At 38.9% G+C, this 18,360-nt stretch overlaps 1 protein-coding gene across 18 annotated transcripts in view; it reads left to right on the forward strand.

Moving 5' to 3' along the window:
• The window catches only part of FREM1 (FRAS1 related extracellular matrix 1), a 271,959-nt gene that overhangs the window by 201,077 nt on the left and 52,522 nt on the right, over nt 1-18,360 (forward strand). For 12 of the 18 annotated variants that reach the window (XM_054519857.2, XM_054519849.2, XM_054519856.2 and 9 more), the window contains 3 exons: nt 2,784-2,979; nt 7,715-7,979; nt 16,153-16,571. The exons of 1 other annotated variant lie outside the window; for it this stretch is intronic. In XM_054519857.2, coding sequence (XP_054375832.2) covers nt 2,784-2,979; nt 7,715-7,979; nt 16,153-16,571 — 880 coding nt within the window. Of the gene's footprint in view, nt 1-2,783; nt 2,980-7,714; nt 7,980-16,099; nt 16,572-18,360 lie in introns of those variants that run through there. 5 more of the 18 variants (XM_054519847.2, XM_009244440.4, XM_054519861.2 and 2 more) reach the window with 4 other exon arrangements.

The raw sequence follows: 18,360 nt of genomic DNA on the forward strand, positions 1-18,360 counted from the left end.
AACCCGGGAGGCAGAGGTTGCAGTGAGCTGAGATTGTGCTGCTGCACTCCAGCCTGGGTGACAGAGCAAGACTCCGTCTTAAAAAACAAAACAAAACAAACCATTATCTGAGTATTATCACCTCCTGCCTTCTCAATGATTTGCCACAGTGAGCATCTTTCTTTCTTTCCTTCCAATTCTCATCTTTGCCCCTGAGCAGGGACAATCCTTGTGTCTTCTCCAGGGAGACTACTTACTCCACAAACAACATGCCAAATTGTTCTGTATTCTATCTGACATGAACTTAAAAGATGAAAGTTCAGTGTCTTCGTCCCACTGCAGTCCCACCTCCCCTTGCAGCACCAGAACCCTTATTGTTTAGGTTCAGATGGGCAAAGTCTTGGACCAAAAAGGCAGTGTGGGAGAAAACTTCATGTGGGAGTCATCCCATCCTGCTAGCATAACAGATTTTAACAACTGCCAAACTTGAATCCCATGAACTGCATGACACCATAAATTAACATTCCTGGAATTGTATATGTTCTCAAAATTAGATGCTTTAATGGAAAGCAAATAAGCATGGAAACAATAAAGGGATACTAGGGGTAGGGTCACCTTGGTTTTACTGCTAACTCAATAGCTTGCTTTGTGATTTCATAAAATGTCCTTGTTTCACTTTAGGCCTAGAATAGCAAAATTTCAGTCTGATTCAGACTGTGTGCATGATGCCCAAGGATCAGCCCAACACGAATTATATAGATTAGTCACCTGAGAAGGTCAGTTGAGTAATCAGTCCAAATGTTTATTTCAATGGTAGATTAAGACTAGCAACCACAACCACCAACCATCCCCAATGCAATTATTTGATGGAATGCTTAACTTTCCATCTAGTGGAGGCACAGTCCTAGAAAAGCAGCAAGAATTCATTCTGTGTGGAACAGCTTGATTGTCATAGATTGTAGGCACCATAGAGAATCAGAGTGAAGAGCAATCACTGATTTAAATTGAGGTACAGCTGTGTCCTTATTTCATTTCAAAGAGTAATGAAGCAGAAATGCAGTGAGAGCTCACACATTTGGGTGGCTTGGGAACGGAACTGTTTTGGATATGTGAAAATGCAGATGGATCCAGGTTCCCAGTATGGCTCCACACAGTTCTCTCCCAGCTCCCTAGCAGTTCTCCGAGTCTTTCCAAGACCAAGGACCAGGACTCCAGCCCTCCTGGACTCTCCCAAGAGTTATTGTTTTCTTGTTGACTTCTCTTAGTTTTCCCCATCTTGAATCTGACTTTTATTTTCTTTCTATTTCTGGGTCTTCAAATGATTCTGTTAAGTCAATCTTCCATTTTGGAGTGCAAGTAAGGAATTACGTGGAGACAAGAGAGAGGAAAAAATGTCTTCTTCTGTGCTTACTTCCTTAGACAAGATTAGAAACGGGAAAATGTGAAATAGAATTGCAGGCTTTCCCATTTAAAACATGAAAGAGTCTGTTTTAAAAATTATATTGGCAGATAGATCTTATGGAAACAAACACTAGCTTAATTATTATGATGTAATTAACTTCCATCCAGTGAGCATGAGGGCAGAACATAAGTCTACAAACATCAGATGGATAAACATATTAAAGAGACAGAAACGTTATCAAGTAGAATGACATAAAGGCAAGTGGTAGCACAATGGGAAGAGAGGAGGACAAAGCTCTTTTGCCAGGAACTGGGGGTCTGTGGAATCTGGAAGTCTTAAAAGATGAAAGGTCAGTGTCTTCATCCCACTGCAGTCCCACCTCCCCTTGCTGTACCAGAGCCCTTATTGTTTAGGTTTAGATAGGCAAAGTCTTGGACCAAAGTATCAAGGGGAATAAAAAGTAAATGATTTACATTTCTGTTTTAGACTCTTAAATTAGACAGTAAAACCAAAAGATAATATCATATAATAAATTTAAGATGACTTTTAAAAAATTATGTCTAATGACTTTTTATGAGCCATTCCTAGGGAAAGCTATGTACCTTAAATGAACAATAATAGGATTATTAATAAGATAATAAAGATTTATGATTACATTTTCTAACACTCTCAGTTGTTAGCCACCCCCCTCAGCATAAGAACCTTTTTAAATTCAAAATGCCACAATTTCTGCATCAAGCTCTGTACAAAATATATGCTTAAATAATGTTGGCTTACTTTTAGAAGATTCTGATAAAAATAATATATGATATTTGCAGTTTATATTTTTTGATAACTTAGGATATAAATGTAGGGAGTGATAGTGATCCCCATCATTTTCTTTCTTTAGTAAGGCTGGAAACATACTGGGAAGTAAATGCATCTGTTCTATTTTTGTTTTGTCTACTTCAGAAAAGCCCAGTAATGAGCCAGGTTGAAAAAAAATATATTTGACTAGTTGAACAATGAAAAGGACTAAAAAATGGAAACTCTAAAAGAAATACATTTAATTTGTAAAGAATCCATTCCAAGAGCTCCATTACCCACCTCCTCTTATTAATTGGAATATTTAATCAGCTATGGTTGCTTGTGATAAATACCTCGGAAGTAACAATGCTGTTGAATTGTTTGACTTTGTCTGAAACCCTTTGGTTGAAGCCAGTGTTTTTCCAAGGTCTCAAATTATTCTAATATATTTCTTTGAAAAGAAAAAAAATCAGGTAAAGTGGCAAAAAGTAGTCTGGAATTTCCCTGAAATATTATTTCTATTGGAGGTTTTTAGGGGATACAGAAAATGTCCACTAACATACATTGGGGGAGAAGAAAAAACCATGAGCAGCTGACTAACTCTGGCTCCTTCCAGATAGGGAGGGACTGGGTTCCTCTCTCCCCTGGCATGAAATGCACTCAGGAGGAAGTGGATCTGAACTTGCTGAGATACTCACACACCGGGGCAATGGATTCCCAGAATCAAGATAGCTTCACCTTCTACCTTTGGGATGGCGACAACAGGTCCCCTGCTCTTGACTGTCAAATCACCATCAAGGACATGGAGAAAGGTAAAAGCATGTCATGTCTACCAAGATTTACTGGGATCAACTTTGCTAACTGGCATAAGTATTCCACATTTGTTTCTTTCTCTCTTTTTCCCTCCCTTCTTTCCTTTTTTCCTGCCACTCTTCATCTTTGAAATTCTATCATTTATATTTAGATCCTTTGGCTTCTCACCTGCTTTGCCTGGGACCTATGCGGTTCACAGAAGTAGCCAGTCCATTCATTATTTTAAAAAGTTTACTGGAAATTCAGCCTTGCACACAATATGGCTATACAGGCTACTTTAACTGTTAGGATTTTTTTGCTTTAAGTAAAATTTTACCAAATTGATATGTAACTCTAGTTTTATCTTCAGGAAGTGATCTATCACTGGAAAATGGAGTTTCAAAGGAAAAGTACTTCTAAAATAATAAAATAATAGATGAAAAATACATTTTAAAATTGAAAAATAATAAAGATAAACTTTGTCATTAGAAAGGCTGGAAGTTGCTGCTTCTTTCATTTTGAAAGTGCTAACATATACTCTTTAGGGACAAGGAAAGACACTATAAGATCAGCTTCTTGTGAGTTAATTAAGCAGAGTCAGTTGTATAAATGGTGAATGGGGGAGAGTTAAATGGAAGATGGAGGAGAGTTTGTTTAAAAAGCTCAGCAAGGAAGAGTAGAAGCTCTTGATACCCAACTGTTACTACCCTGTAATTTTGCTTCAGCTTATGTGAGGATCATATCTCATTCATCTGTATTATCCCAGGATCTAGATATTCCGAGGATGAAGCATAATCTTAGATCCTCAGTACATGCTTGATTGACTGAATGTTTCCCTTTTTTGCCTTGGCTGCCAGGAAGCTCAGAGGTAAATTGAATGCTTAAGTGCAATAATAAAAAAAAAAAAATCTTGCTTTATGTGTGGCAGAATTATAATTGTCCTAAATTTTTAAAAAATTAATTCAGTTTGATCTTGAGATGTTTACATTGAGCTGTGTAATAATATATTTTATTTGCTTATTTCCTGGTTGTAAATGTGTTCCTTAAAGAAGTCTAATGAGTGATTTCAGATAAGCTAGATGTTGCTGTACACATTTATCTCTCCCTGCAAAATAACTATGTTCATCATAAATATATATCCAGGCAAAATTTAATACAAGTAATATATTAGGGCAGGGAACTAGTGTATTAGAGTAGGCCACCTTCTCATTGGCTCAGCACAACACAATTTTACAGTGACACAGGAAAGCTCTGTTCCACATAGTCATCTAGGGACTCTTTATATCTAGACATTCCCTTATTCTGAAGGCCTTAGAGTCACTCAAGAAGTGAGATATGGAAGAAAATTAGGGGATGTCATGCACTAGGTGTGAAGGTTGTGTACCTCTCTTGTACACATTCCAGTGGCTGAATCACAGTCACATGCCACATTAAGAGAGGCTGGGCAATAGAAACTTTAGCTTTGCACCCAGGAAGAAAGGAAATAAAGTTGGCCAGTGCGTTGCCAGACTCTGCTGCAATCGACATGTGATTATTTTCTTTTTTTTTTTTTTTTTTTTTTTTTTTTCTTTTATTGTAATTATTATTATTATTATTATTATTATACTTTAGGTTTTATGGTACATGTGCCCAATGTGCAGTAAGTTACATATGTATACATGTGCCATGCTGGTGCACTGCACCCACCAACTCGTCATCTAGCATTAGGTATATCTCCCAATGTTATCCCTCCCCCCTCCCCCCAACCCACAACAGTCCCTGAAGTGTGATGTTCCCCTTCCTGTGTCCATGTGTTCTCATTGTTCAATTCCCACCTATGAGTGAGAATATGGAACTAGAAATTCCATTTGACCCAGCCATCCCATTACTGGGTATATACCCAAAGGACTATAAATCATGCTGCTATAAAGACACATGCACACATATGTTTATTGCGGCATTATTCACAATGACATGTGATTATTTTCTAAAAGGATTTTTGAAAACCTACAGCAAGTAGACACATTATCCTATTAACATTTTCAGTTCAAATTTTTTCTTCTTTGTTTCTTCTTACAAAGTGGTGTTTTGTCACTGTACAGTTTTTTGTTTTGTTTTGTTTTGTTTTGTTTTACTTAACATGAGTTTTTTCAGGTTGCTGCATAACTTTGTAGCCATAATTGATTATCTCTAAACAAGACTATACTAAAGAGTTAGATTTAATCACAACCTTAAAATTGAGCATTTGGTTGTTTCCATTTGGGAGCTATTATAAATAACATTAAGCTTCCCAATTGCTGTGTTGCTGTGTCTTCTGATTTGCACAGTGGCAGAAATGATGTTGAGATCTTTCAGATAAGTTTAGGAGGGCATTGTCTATAGTTGACTCTAACCTACACTCTGCCCTTACAGTGCTGAAAAATTGCATCAAGGCAAGAGCTGGTTGCTCTTCCTCCCCTCAGGTCCATTTCCTGCTCCTGGTGAAACCTCTCATGGGTGCTTTGTGTTTCCCCCACCTAATTCATTCTTTTTACTTCCTTGACGTATTCATCTTGCTTCTGTCTGTAGCATCTGTGGCTAAGGTTTTGATTTAAATTTAGAATGGTCTTTGATTCTACGTAGGACTGAAGTTGCATAGCATTTTGAGATAAAAGCATAGTATATGAAAAGACCAATTTAGTAATCTGAAATAGCATTTTCCAATCATGGCACCATTGACGTTTTGGGATGCAGGATTCTTTGTTGCAGGTGACTCCCTTGTGCATCGTAAAATGTTTAGCAGCATCCCAGGCCTCTGAATCTAGAAGCCAGTAGCAACTCCCAGTTATGACAACCAAAAATGTCTCCAGACATTGCCAAATGTCCCTTGGGGAGCAAAATTGCCTGTCATTGAGAACCATTGGTTAAAATTGTACCACTTTGATGGTTTATTTGTATTTCTTATTTCTTCATGAGACTGAGTATCTTTAACAAAAATTTTTGGCCACCGTGTTTTTAAATTCAGAAATAGCTTGGCATTTACATCACGTGTTTTTCTTTTTGGATATTCACCCTTTTAGTATTAGTTCACAAGAGCTCCCTAGATATTAAAGACAGGGAACAAAATAATGCAGTGTTTAAAGCTCATGCTCTGGACTGAGATGGCTTGCGTACGAATTCTCACTCGATGTTTTATTAATTGTGTGACCACAAGCAGGTAAGTTAGCATTTCTATACCTTAGCTTCCTCATTTATAATCTGGGGATATGATATGACAGTACCTCACAAGATTAGTGTGAAGTGTAAGGATCTTTTGTTCTGTACCTGACACAGAGTAGAAGCTCTATATTTGAGATATGATCACTTTGTGATGGACCTCTGGTGAACAAAATTCAATTATGATCCCTAGTTTGTGAAACTGCATCATTGGTCCATGTGTGACCCACTTCTACCTTCCTCAGTCATACATTTTTTTAAAAAAATAGTGGTGAATTATGCATAACACAAAATGTACCATCTTAACCATTTTTAAGTGTACCAGTTCATAGTGTTAAATATATTCATGTTGTTGTCCATCCAATCTCCAGAATTTTTTTATCTCAGAAAACTAAAAGTCTATACCCATTAAATAATGACTCCTCATTTCCCCCTCCCTGGCAACTATTGTGCTATGTTCTGTTTCTATGAGTTTTGCTACTCTAGGTACTTCATGTAAGTGGAATCATATAGTATATATCTTTTCATGACTGGCTTATTTCACTTAGCATAATGTCCTCAAGGTTCATGCATGTTGTAGCATGTGCCAGGACTCCCTTCCCTTTTAAGGCTGAATGGTATTACAGTGCATGTGTATGCCACATTTTGTTATATCCACTCATCTGTTGAGAGGCACTTGAGTTGTTTGCATCTCTTGGCTATTGTGAATAATCCTGATATGAATATGGTTGTATAAATATACATTTAAAAAATATATCATGAACATTTGTGCAACTACCACACAATTGAAGGACTGGAATATTAATAATAGACATCCTCCTACATTCTCCAGAAAAAAATACCATTCTAAATTTTGTATTTTTTCTTACTTTTATCATTTTCTCAGCTTGTTCATATAACTAATGAATGTTAATAAACTACATCTGTGTTGTTCCATGTAGCTGTAGTTCATTCATTTGACTACTGCATGAAATTCAGTTGTATGAATAGAACACAGTTTGTGTATACATTCACATTTTGAAAAGGCATTTGGGTTGCATGTAATGCTTTCAATTACAGACAGTACTGCAATGACCATTTGGGTGCATGTCTCCAAGGGTAGCAGGGCAAGTGTTTCTTTCAAGTACATAGCTGGGGTGGAATTGCTGGGTCAAGGCATATGTGAACATTCGACTCTTTACAGAATAATGCCAAATCTTGTACCAATTTACACTCTTTCCAAAATTGTATGTAAGACTCTCTTGATCTATGTCTTCCTCAACACTTTGTACAGCCAGGCTTCTACATCCTTGCCAATCAAAAAGTTATGAGATGACAATTTGTCATGATATTTGTATTTCCATAATTACTAATGAGCTTGAGCATTTAAAAATATCTTTACTGGCCATGTGAATTTCTTCTTCTGTGAAATATCTGCTCATGCCTTTTGGTTAATTATTTTTATTCATAATAGTTATATAAACCTTTCTATGTCATATTAATTTGATTTTTGCACAGATTTGGCCTTTGTCTTCTGCCTTTGCCTTGGACATAATATATTTTTTAATATGATTATTGACCATAACCTCTTATGTCATGTAGGTGATATTGTCATCCTTACAAAACCACTCGTGGTGTCTAAAGGTGATAGAGGTTTCTTAACAACCACCACTCTCCTGGCTGTGGACGGAACAGACAAGCCTGAGGAACTGCTCTATGTCATCACCTCCCCTCCACGATATGGCCAGATCGAATATGTTCACTATCCTGGAGTTCCCATTACAAGCTTCAGCCAAATGGATATAGTGGGGCAGACAGTTTGCTATGTACACAAGAGCAAGGTGACTGTCTCCAGTGACAGATTCAGGTGAGCCCCATGGAAACTTTTCAAACCCCTTCTTTGGATTAATACTTACAGAAAAGGAGATCTGTTAATGTGCTTCACTGTAGTAACCATTTCACAAAATACATGTATCTTATAACATCACGCTGTATACCTTAAATATATAGAATGAAATCTGTTTTTTTAAAAAAAGGAAAGAAAAGGAGAAAAAAATGAGTCATTTTTCAGCTCTGGTGCAGCTGTGTTTTTCTTTTACTGCCTTGTTGTGTGTAAGGTGAAGCCACACAATTAAAATGACAGCAGCAAAGCAAGAAATTAGGGCCTGTTATTGAAAAATAAACACAGTAAACAGATCTTTATGCAAGTTCTGCTACGAGGAGAAATGTGAAAAGCTGAGGCTCCCGGCTAAAGATAGATCTGGAAAAGTCATTTCCCTCTTTTTGGAGTATGTTTTTCTGTCTGATGAAAAGGCATTTATTAGTAAACATTTGGCATAAGCAGACACTGCCTTTTGACACAATGTGTTCTGGTAACTATATCATAAATCATGTTGTCATAAAGTAGATCATATTTCCCCATAGAAACAATGTTATAATTGGGGGCTGCACACCTGTTCCAGAATTCTGTGTCAAATAAATCATTGGAATGAATAACAGTCTGGTGAAAAGGCAAAGATACAACATTAGTGAAAATCTACATTCATTTAAAATATGGAAATTTGTTTCAAGTCACATAAAGCAAGAGCAAGTCCAGAAGATCTATAATCTCGCAGCTCTCAAAGCTGGCTGATCCTGAGGTCCTGGAGAGAAACACAGATCCCCAGGCCGGGCATGAGAACTGGGAAATGTTGGACTTTGAACGAACCATTGTATACAATCCAGTTTTGAGTTCTGTCAATTCAGAAGGAGGCCTGGAGAGCACTGATTTGTCTATTGTACACCCACACTTTTGGCTCCTGATGCAATTTTCACCATGTCACAATACAGTCTTCTAAAGAGCACTATAAAATAACATAAATGGAGCATACTCCTGTATTATTCAGTGGGTTCCCATAAACTATCAAGTATCACTGTCACACCCATGTTCGAATATCACTGTCCTCTATCTTACTTTTACCTATCTAAATTCAGTATATCTGCTCTGATAAACACTGGTTAAATGTCAGTAAAGAGGATGCTGCTCACCTTTTTAGCATTAAAATGATTTTTGAAAGCTGATTTGGATAATCCAACAAAACAAAACAAAAAATCCCAGAAAGCTGGAACTAATATCTTATTTTTTTCTCTTGATAAATGTGCCTTAACAAGCAGGTAATCATTTAATTGATCAATATTTTAACTAGTTCAGTCTTTGAGTGTTGCTAGGCATTCACTAAAATGTGAGATGTGGGGATTCCTTTTCAAGCTGGCTCTTTTGTTTGAGAGATGGAGTAGTGAAGTTAAGATACAGGCTTGGGGGCAAGAACTGCCTGAGCGACTCACAACTCTGTGACCATCATCAGGTTACACAACCTCCTGTGCTCTTGTTTCCTCTTCTTTGAAATGGAATGATGCTCGTGGCACCTGCCGCACAAGGTTGTGGGAGGTTTATATGAGCTTATGCATGTAAAGTATTAGTAGAACAACACCTGGCACATAGGAAGAGCTAAGTAAGTGTTAGCTACTACTCTTATTGTCATTGTTGTTGTTGTCATTATATTCTTTCCTTGACGACCTTCTTCCGATCTTTACAACACCAAGTATGATCTTGAAGGAGGAAAGGAGTTAACGAGAGGAGCAATGATTGTTCTTTTTTTCCTGTTTGCTAATGGAGGCTGGGTGCTTCTTGGCTTAATACATTTGTACATTTGTATCAGATCCAGGGCTTTTAATTTTACATGCATTTCTGGAACTTCTAGCTTCTTTCCTTTCCTGCTTCCCTCCGTCAATGCCCGCAGGACAGTCTGCTGAAGACATTAGTGATTGTCTTGAAGAAACCAGTGACCTTGCTGGAGAACACAGGACTGAATGCATAAAGATGTTGAGAAATGAAGGTTAGATATTAATCGAATGGTGAGAATAAAGAACAAAACCTCCATATGTAAGGATTAGCAATACTGTAAAAATTTCCTAATTTGCATCTAGAGAAAGTCTTATTAGATGGCATTTTAGAAATCATTTATCCTAGGCATTTCTACATTTGTAGATCCTCAGATAATTGCCAGAGAGAACTACAAAATGCAAATTCTTGGGCCTTAACCCAGAGAGGCAACTTTGGTAAGTCCAGTCTCAGGCCCAGAAATCTGTATTTTTGAAAGATATCTTCAGGTAATTCTGATGCAGTCAGGACTAGCCATCAATAGTCTGGTCTAGTCTGTTGTTCTGAATTGTTCTGAGGAGCCTCAAGAATTTATGGAAGTTGGGACTGGGGCAGTGGCTCCCGCCTGTAATCCCAGCACTTTAGGAGGACGAGGCAGGTGGATCACCTGAGGCCAGGAGTTCGAGACCAGCCTGGCCAACATGGCGAAACCCCATCTCTACTAAAAATACAAAAAATTAGCTGGGAGTGGTGGTGGGCATCTGTAATCCTAGCTACTTAGGAGGCCGAGGCAGGAGAATCGCTTCAGCCCGGGAGGCAGAAGTTGCAGTGAGCCACAATGGTGCCACTACACTCCAGCCTAGGCAATAAGAGCAAAATTCCGTCTCAAAAAAAAAAAAAAAAAAGAATTTATAGAAGCCTTTTTAGGGCCTCCCAGAGACTGAGATTCTGGGGCCTTCAGCCCAATGTACTGATGGAACTTAGGTGTGTGCGTTGTGTGTGAGTGTGTGTGGGTGTTGATACTAAAAACAGTGCTATAAATACTATAAAACTAAATATAAGAAAACAAATTTTTTATGCTTGCTAGTATTCAGTTTTTAGTAGTTAAAAGGTTTCCTTTTAAATACATTGATTCAAGTTAAAAATTGAATTGATAGAAAGCAAACTAGTAAATAATAAGAGTACACATAGTACAGGCATATGGCAAAAATATGGTTTCAATTACTCAAGATTAGGAAACAAGGTTTTAGGGAGAAAATAAACAACAAAGCTGGAAAGTATTGATTTGGTGCAATCCCTTATTTACACATAGGAAAGCTAGCATTGCCTGAACACCTGCAATGCACCAGAGAATGTCCTGGACTCTTTTTTGTATGTTATTTTTCTTAAGCCTTATGACACCACCTTGCGAGAGATGCAGTAGTGTTCCCATTGTACACATGAGAAAACCAAGGTTCCAAGAGGCAAAGGAAGTCACCTAAACTGACATAACTGAGTATCACTGCTGAATTTGGGGCTCAGAGCTCATTTCCAGTGGAAGGTTCTTTCCATTATACCTCGTTGTACCAAAAATTTGTGGAGAATATGCATTTGTGTGAAGGAACCTCCTCAATGTGTCATTCTGATATTTGGCCAGCAGTTTTACATATTTATAATGGAAGAGCCTAGCATCTGCCCAAAACCCGAATTTTAATCTTGTCATTTCACTAACCCAATCACGGACTGCTATGTTGTTTGTCAAGTGGCGCTAAACCAAAGCTGAAAGCCTGTTTTAATGAAAGTGTGATCATGGTGCTTTTTAAAAATTAAATATATGCAACCAATCTAATCACCTAAATTTATGTTGCTTGCTGTTAAATTTGGCAAGGAATTTGGCTGGGTAGAAGAGATAAATTCTGTGGCAGAGGATTTTCCCCCTTCCCTTTTTAATGTAAGCTATGGCAGCATTAATTAAATGGGGGAGTTTAATAGTCAGATTTTACCTTCTGCAAAAATATTTTGTGAATCATAAATTTCTCCTGCATTGTTTGGTGCTGCTGGCCTGGAAGAAAGATTTGGCAGCATGTTCTAGGACAGATGACACCGAGTGATTAGCAAGCTGACTTCAGCTGCTGGCAGCCGGGTACTAAAAGAACATGCTAATGTCCTCCATTTTGACATGCCGGCTGGACTTTTTTTTTTTTTTTTTTTTTCTGAGGAGCTGGCGCTATTTATGATTCCATTTTTATCTCTTAAATGCCATGACAGATGGCAGCTTCTTCAGCCAACTCTATTGCCAGGCAATGCAGAAAGCTTGAAAGCACCGTGGTAATGGTGAAATCAGACCAGGCAGGCACCCCAGTCAAATCTGAGAGTTATTCCCCAAATTTTATGAGAACAGTGGTCATCTTGGCTGCATCTCTTCTCAGGGGGATGTAACAAAGGAAATTAAACAAAATGGACCCACAGAAGGAGCTGCTACCACCAACTTCTTCACCTCAGAATGGATACCAACATAGCAATAGCTTTATGGTTTTAAACATTGAGAATATGTTTGGAGGATTTAGGGGAGGGGGTATTTGGAAGACCATCTGATCGATCAGCTTTTCCAGACATGAACAGCACTGACCTTTTTTCACTTGTTCTGCTAGCTTTATTTTGACTGGGATCTCAACCATAACTATTCATTCTGTCCCTCTCTCTGATGATGTCTCTCTGCCTGTGAGTGGTTTGCACTGTTACTTGTGAAAGTGGAATGATGTATTTGATCCAGTCATGTTTAGAAATTGCATCATTTTCACCCCTGGCTTATTAGCTTTAGGTCAGCACAGACAGCTGCCTTGGTGTCCCAGATAGGAGCGCTGGCCTCAGAAAACATATTTCTTTCTCTTCTGTGGTCTGTGGCCTGCGTGCCCTCACTCCCATCTGTCTGATGGCAGGCTGCCTGTTTCCAACGTGGGCAGATCGCAATCATCCAGCAGGGAGGGGTTTGAGATGGACAGCCTGGATCGTAAGACAACTTCAGTGACCTCACAGAGGCCATGCACGCATCGAGTAGATGTGGCCGTCCTGAGATGAGCTTTGAGGACCCCGTCAGGCATTCTTGCAATTCAGTCTCCAGAGAGGAAAGTCAGAATTAGATATTCAAGATGGCCGCCTCTGATGGAGTCCCTGGCACTCACTCAAGCTTGCATTTGGGTTTGTTGCTCCTGGTCCCATCTCTCCCCTTCTTTCTTCTTCCTTCTCTGCTGATATTTGACATACTTTTAATAGTGCACAATGTCTATAGCTCTACAATTAATGCTAATGCTAAAAATACACGTCCTTTGGCTTATATTTGCACTAAGGTACCAATGGCTGATTTAACACTCTCCACAGAGCACATTTGATACAGGGATCTGGTAAGGAACAGAGAGCCAGTTTAATGTGAAACACGGTAGAATGAGAGGTGTGAAACATATTTCTGGAGGGGGAAGATGGGAAAAAGGGAACTTGGAGGCACTGAGGGAGCACCTAGCCTCCTTCTTATTTTATTGTGGGTCAGATGATAGGATCTGGGGGGAATATGAAAAAGCAACAGAAAAACAATAGAATAAAGGCATAACTCTGTTCTCAGGCTCTGCCTTAGAAATAAAGCATAATTTTATACCTAAAAATGTATATCAATTTACTTTTGAAACTGTGAAGGTGACTAAGTAAAAAGTTTGAAGAACGGACATGTTTTTCTAGGTTCCTTTATTTTCTTTTTTAAAATTATTTTTCTTTTTTTTAAGATGGGTTTTTGCCATGTTGCCCAGGCTGGTCTCAAACTCCTGAGCTCGAGCGCTCCACCCACCCCAGACACTCCCAGAGTGTCCGAACTATAGGCGTGAGCTACCGCGCCTGACTTCCTTTCCTTCCCTTCCCTTCCCTCCCCTCCCCTCCCTCCCCCCTCTCCCCCCCTCCCCTCCCTCCCCTCCCTTCCCTTCTTTTCCTTTCCTCTTTTTTTTTTTCTGAGACAGGATCTCTGTCTGTTGCCCAGGCTGGAGTGCGGTGGCACGTTCATGGCTCACTGTAGCCTCGACCTCCCAGGATCAAGTGATCCTTCCACCTCAGCCTCCCTAGTAGCTGGGGCTACAGGCACGCACCACACCCAGCTAAATTTTGTATTTTTTGTAGAGAAAGGGTTTTGCCATGTTGCCCAGGCTGATATCGAAGTCCTGGACTCAAGCCATCTGCCCGCCTCGGCCTGCCAAGGTACTGGGTTTACAGGTGTGAGCCACTGCACCGGCCTCTTTTTTTTTTAAATAAATAATTGATTTTTATAAACGCCTCATGATCCAGTGATGAAATTGCCCAATTTGTTAAAAATATACTTATCAAAGGTTTAATTTTATGAAAGGAAAACTGATTGGTTTGTTTTAAGGAAACTATGTGATTTTGCTCAATCTATAATTCTAAAGGTAATTGAATACCTTTATTCAAAGTGTAAAAAATGCTGCTGTGGGGGAAATGTATGAGGTTTCATTCTTTACAAGTCGAGGTGTGTGAAATGTCAAAATTTACTTTATTTGTTGTATTTCACTCAGCAATTTTAACTTTTTGGACATAGATTTCCTTTTTCTTTGCATCAAATCAGACATATTTTCCTTGTCGACAGTCTTATTAACTAGATAATTAGAAAACTAAAAAACTTCAGCACAGCCTTCAAAGCAATATCAGTACTCAGCCAAACTCATCTCTTTATACTTTTTGTCTAACTGCCCTCCCCGTGTCCATGGTCACAGGCAGGCTCTGGTTGACTCGTTGCTCTCAGGCAGGCTGGTTGACTCGTTGCTCTCACACTATCTAGTTTCAGGTTTCTTTGTGCTCAAAAGGATCAATGCTCAAACCCTGAAGGACAAGACACATTTCACAAAGAATAAAGGGATTATTAGTCAAATCTGCCAGATTTGAAAAATAAATATAAACGCCATACCTTCTCTAGTTAAAAAAGAACTTCCAAAGAAAATACACAATTTATATATGTATATAAAATTTATATGTAAAAATGTTATGTATAGTTTATATATTCTACAAAAACATTATTTTTTGAGGTTTTTGTATCAGTGGAGTAGAAGAGTGCATCCTCCACGAATATTTCCAGCAACTATGGTACATAGAGAAAAGCTAATAAGACACAACTCTGTGATTATTTCTAAGTACATTTCGTTGGTGTACAGTGAATTTGTCAGTCCCATTGGATAGTAATGATTTCCTAACTTTTTGGAGTTTTAATATTGTGCCTTGTTTGCATAATTTCATGATACTCTTAATCTTATTGAAATAAAAATTACATATTGTAATGCTACAAAGATCATTTAAATCAGTGTTATTGTGAAATTGGCTTCAGTAGGTAGAATGTGATTTCATGATCAATAGAATCGAAAGCACATTATGGTATCACAAACCTAAGGCTGTAAGAAAGATTTTGCTTATCTTGAATGTGTATCATTTCAGCTTGCTTTTTATAATTTTGCAATGGCGCTCAGGCACCACAACTCTTTTCTGGTGGATTGCTAAACCAGCATTTGTTTTAAACTCTGCTAGAGTAGTGGGTGCAGGGATCAAAAGACCTGCATTCTAGTCTCAGCTTCATCTCCTACCTGCCCTTATGATCTCCCACCAACTTTCTGAACCTTTCTTTGAAGCAGGAAAATAATCCTTGTGTAGCATAACTCTCATCTGTCTTACAGGGAGAAAGTGCAGAAGGACATGTAAACCGTAAGAGATTAGAGCCTCCTGTAATATTTTAGAGTTGGGTGGTACTTAATGATCTTCTGGTCCGTCCCCTTCATTTTTCAGAGCCATGGAAATGAGGCCTGGAAGGGGAAGATGATTTAAGGCAGATTACATGTCTGAGAAATGTGATCTGCTATTAAGAAATTTACCATAAAAACATATGAGTAGAATGAATTAGCTAAATTCAACCCATTTAGCACTTTATTGTATTGGCCTCCCAGTTATCAGACTTACAACTTTAGTCCATTACACACCAATGAAGAAAAAAACAATTGAAAAATTGTAAATAAATAAAGGGGGTATACTCTTCAAATTTGTATGATGAGTCTCATTGGATGTGAAATTTTTATTTGGGTCAAGGAAACACATTAAGCACTGAGGAGCCTGAGAAATATGATTGTCAGAATTTCCCTGTTCCATCACATGGGTCTATCATTAATGTTGTTGGGAAAATATTCTTGGGTGTAGAATGGTCCATTTATGCATTTCTCCAGTGACTGGTTTAATGATAGGGATTCTTCTGCAAGATCGGCCCTTGATTTTTCATTTGAGTCACAACACAACAATACCCTTTAGTAAAGGTGTGTATTGTTATCATTTCATTCCAGTAGATGGTGACACAAGAATCCATGCTGAAGGCTGCCTTGCCTCTCTTTACCAGATTCATCATCAGCAATGGACTGCGGACCGAGCATGGGGTGTTTGAGATCACACTGGAGACTGCGGACAGAGCCCTGCCTGTGGTAACCAGGAACAAGGGGTTGAGACTGGCCCAAGGGGCTGTGGGCCTGCTTTCCCCTGACCTCCTTCAGCTGACCGACCCTGATACACCTGCGGAGAACCTCACCTTCCTCTTGGTTCAGCTCCCCCAGCATGGCCAGCTCTACCTGTGGGGGACAGGGCTACTTCAACACAATTTTACCCAGCAGGATGTGGACAGCAGGAATGTGGCCTATCGGCACTCAGGAGGGGACTCCCAGACTGACTGCTTTACTTTCATGGCCACAGACAGCACAAACCAAGGCTTTATTGTGAATGGGAGAGTGTGGGAAAAACCTGTTTTATTCACCATTCAGGCAAGTATGAAAAACACAGTTCATTGCCAGAGATGTGAAAACAGTGACATCGAGAACTTTTTTTTTTTTTTTTTTTTGAGAGGGAGTCTCTCTCTGTCACCCAGGCTGCAGTGCAGTGGCATGATCTTGGCTCACTTCAATCTCCGCCTCCTGGGCTCAAGCAATTCTCCTGCCTCAGCCTCCCGAGTAGCTGGGCCTCTAGTCATGTGCCACCATGCCCAGCTAACTTTTTTGCATTTTTAGTAGAGATACCGTTTCACCATGTCAGTCAGGCTGATCGCAAATTCCTGACTTCAAATGATCCACCTGCCTCGGCCTCCCAAAGTGCTGGGATTACAGGCGTGAGCTATCACGCCTGGCCAAGAACTATTTTTTAATTTCCTTTCCTCTTTCATTCAAGTACAGATTATGCATCTACAGCAAAACAGCAATATTAATATGAATGAAAGAGATATGGTCCCCTCATAGGTGCTAATGACTGACCGTGAGTGTTGATGGTAGCACAGAAAGGAACAAAAGCCATGGGCTTTGGAGTCAGACAGACCTAGGTTTGAATTTCTGCTTTGCAATGTATTAGCTGTCTGACCTTAAAGAGTTCTTTAACTCTTCTGAATCTACTTTTCCTTCTTTGAAAAACATGCCTACAGCATTGTGGTGAGAATTCAGTAGGATTAGGTATCCAAAGCAGTAGCATATGGCCTGAAACATATTTGATGTTGAAACTTACGAGGCAGCATCTTTACACTATTACACATGTAATAATGATGAGGGTAATAATAGCAGCAATTGCAGTTCCTTTAGCGTTAACTGCAAGCCAGACCCACTCCACATAAATCTTATTTGATTCGCATAAAACTCACATGAAGCAAGTTTTGTTATTTACATTTTATAGATGAGGGTACAAGTTCAGGAGTTAAATAATTTGATCAAATACACACAAAGGCCTCAAGTCTTTCTGATCCCAAATTCTGTGTCCTTTCTATGACACTACACTGTCACATTTGTTGACTATTACAAGGATTCCTGGAGGGCATAATGTGTTTTTCTTTTTTAAGTCAAAACACATCAAGTATATTCTGGCTCTCAAACCCTTGAATCTACTCTCCTTGGAAGTAGTTCACCCTCTTCTACACACTCTCACCAAAAACAAAATAAATAAAATTTATCTCTCACTTCAGAATACTTTCTGACTAGTAAAATAGTTACATTTTCCCTTGCTCGGAGAGAGAGAGAGAGAGAGAAAGAGATTTATTTTAGGAAATTGGCTCATTGGCTCATGCAGTTTTAGGGCCTGCCATGTCCGAAATACACAGGGCACATTGGCAGGCTACAAATTTCAGCAGGAGTTAACGTTGCGATCTTTAGCCCAAAGGCAGTCTGGAGGCAACATTCCTTCCTTTTTGGGGGGGCTTCAGTCTTTTCTCTTAAGGCCTACAATTGATTGGTTGAAGCCCACTTGCATTATGGAGGGTGATCTCTTTACTCAAAATGTACTGATGTAAACGTTAATCCCATCTAATACACACCGTGCAAAGTTGACACATAAAATGAAGCCTCACAGACTCTTATCTATGAGGGAAGTCTTGAGATCATAGAGTGGGTGCTGGATGAGTCCTTGGCAGTCAGGAGGTCCAGCAAATGCAAAGAAATGATAATGCACTGGGAGAAGAAAGAAGATATTGACATCGTGAACACAGTAAGAAGCACTTTGTATTAAAATTATTGTTTTTATTTTTATCATATGTTTTAATTGATCTTAGTCACTTTCCCTTTTCAGTCTGTTAGTGTCTTTT

Source organism: Pongo abelii, chromosome 13 (assembly GCF_028885655.2).
Source record: "Pongo abelii isolate AG06213 chromosome 13, NHGRI_mPonAbe1-v2.0_pri, whole genome shotgun sequence".
NCBI lineage: Eukaryota > Metazoa > Chordata > Mammalia > Primates > Hominidae > Pongo > Pongo abelii.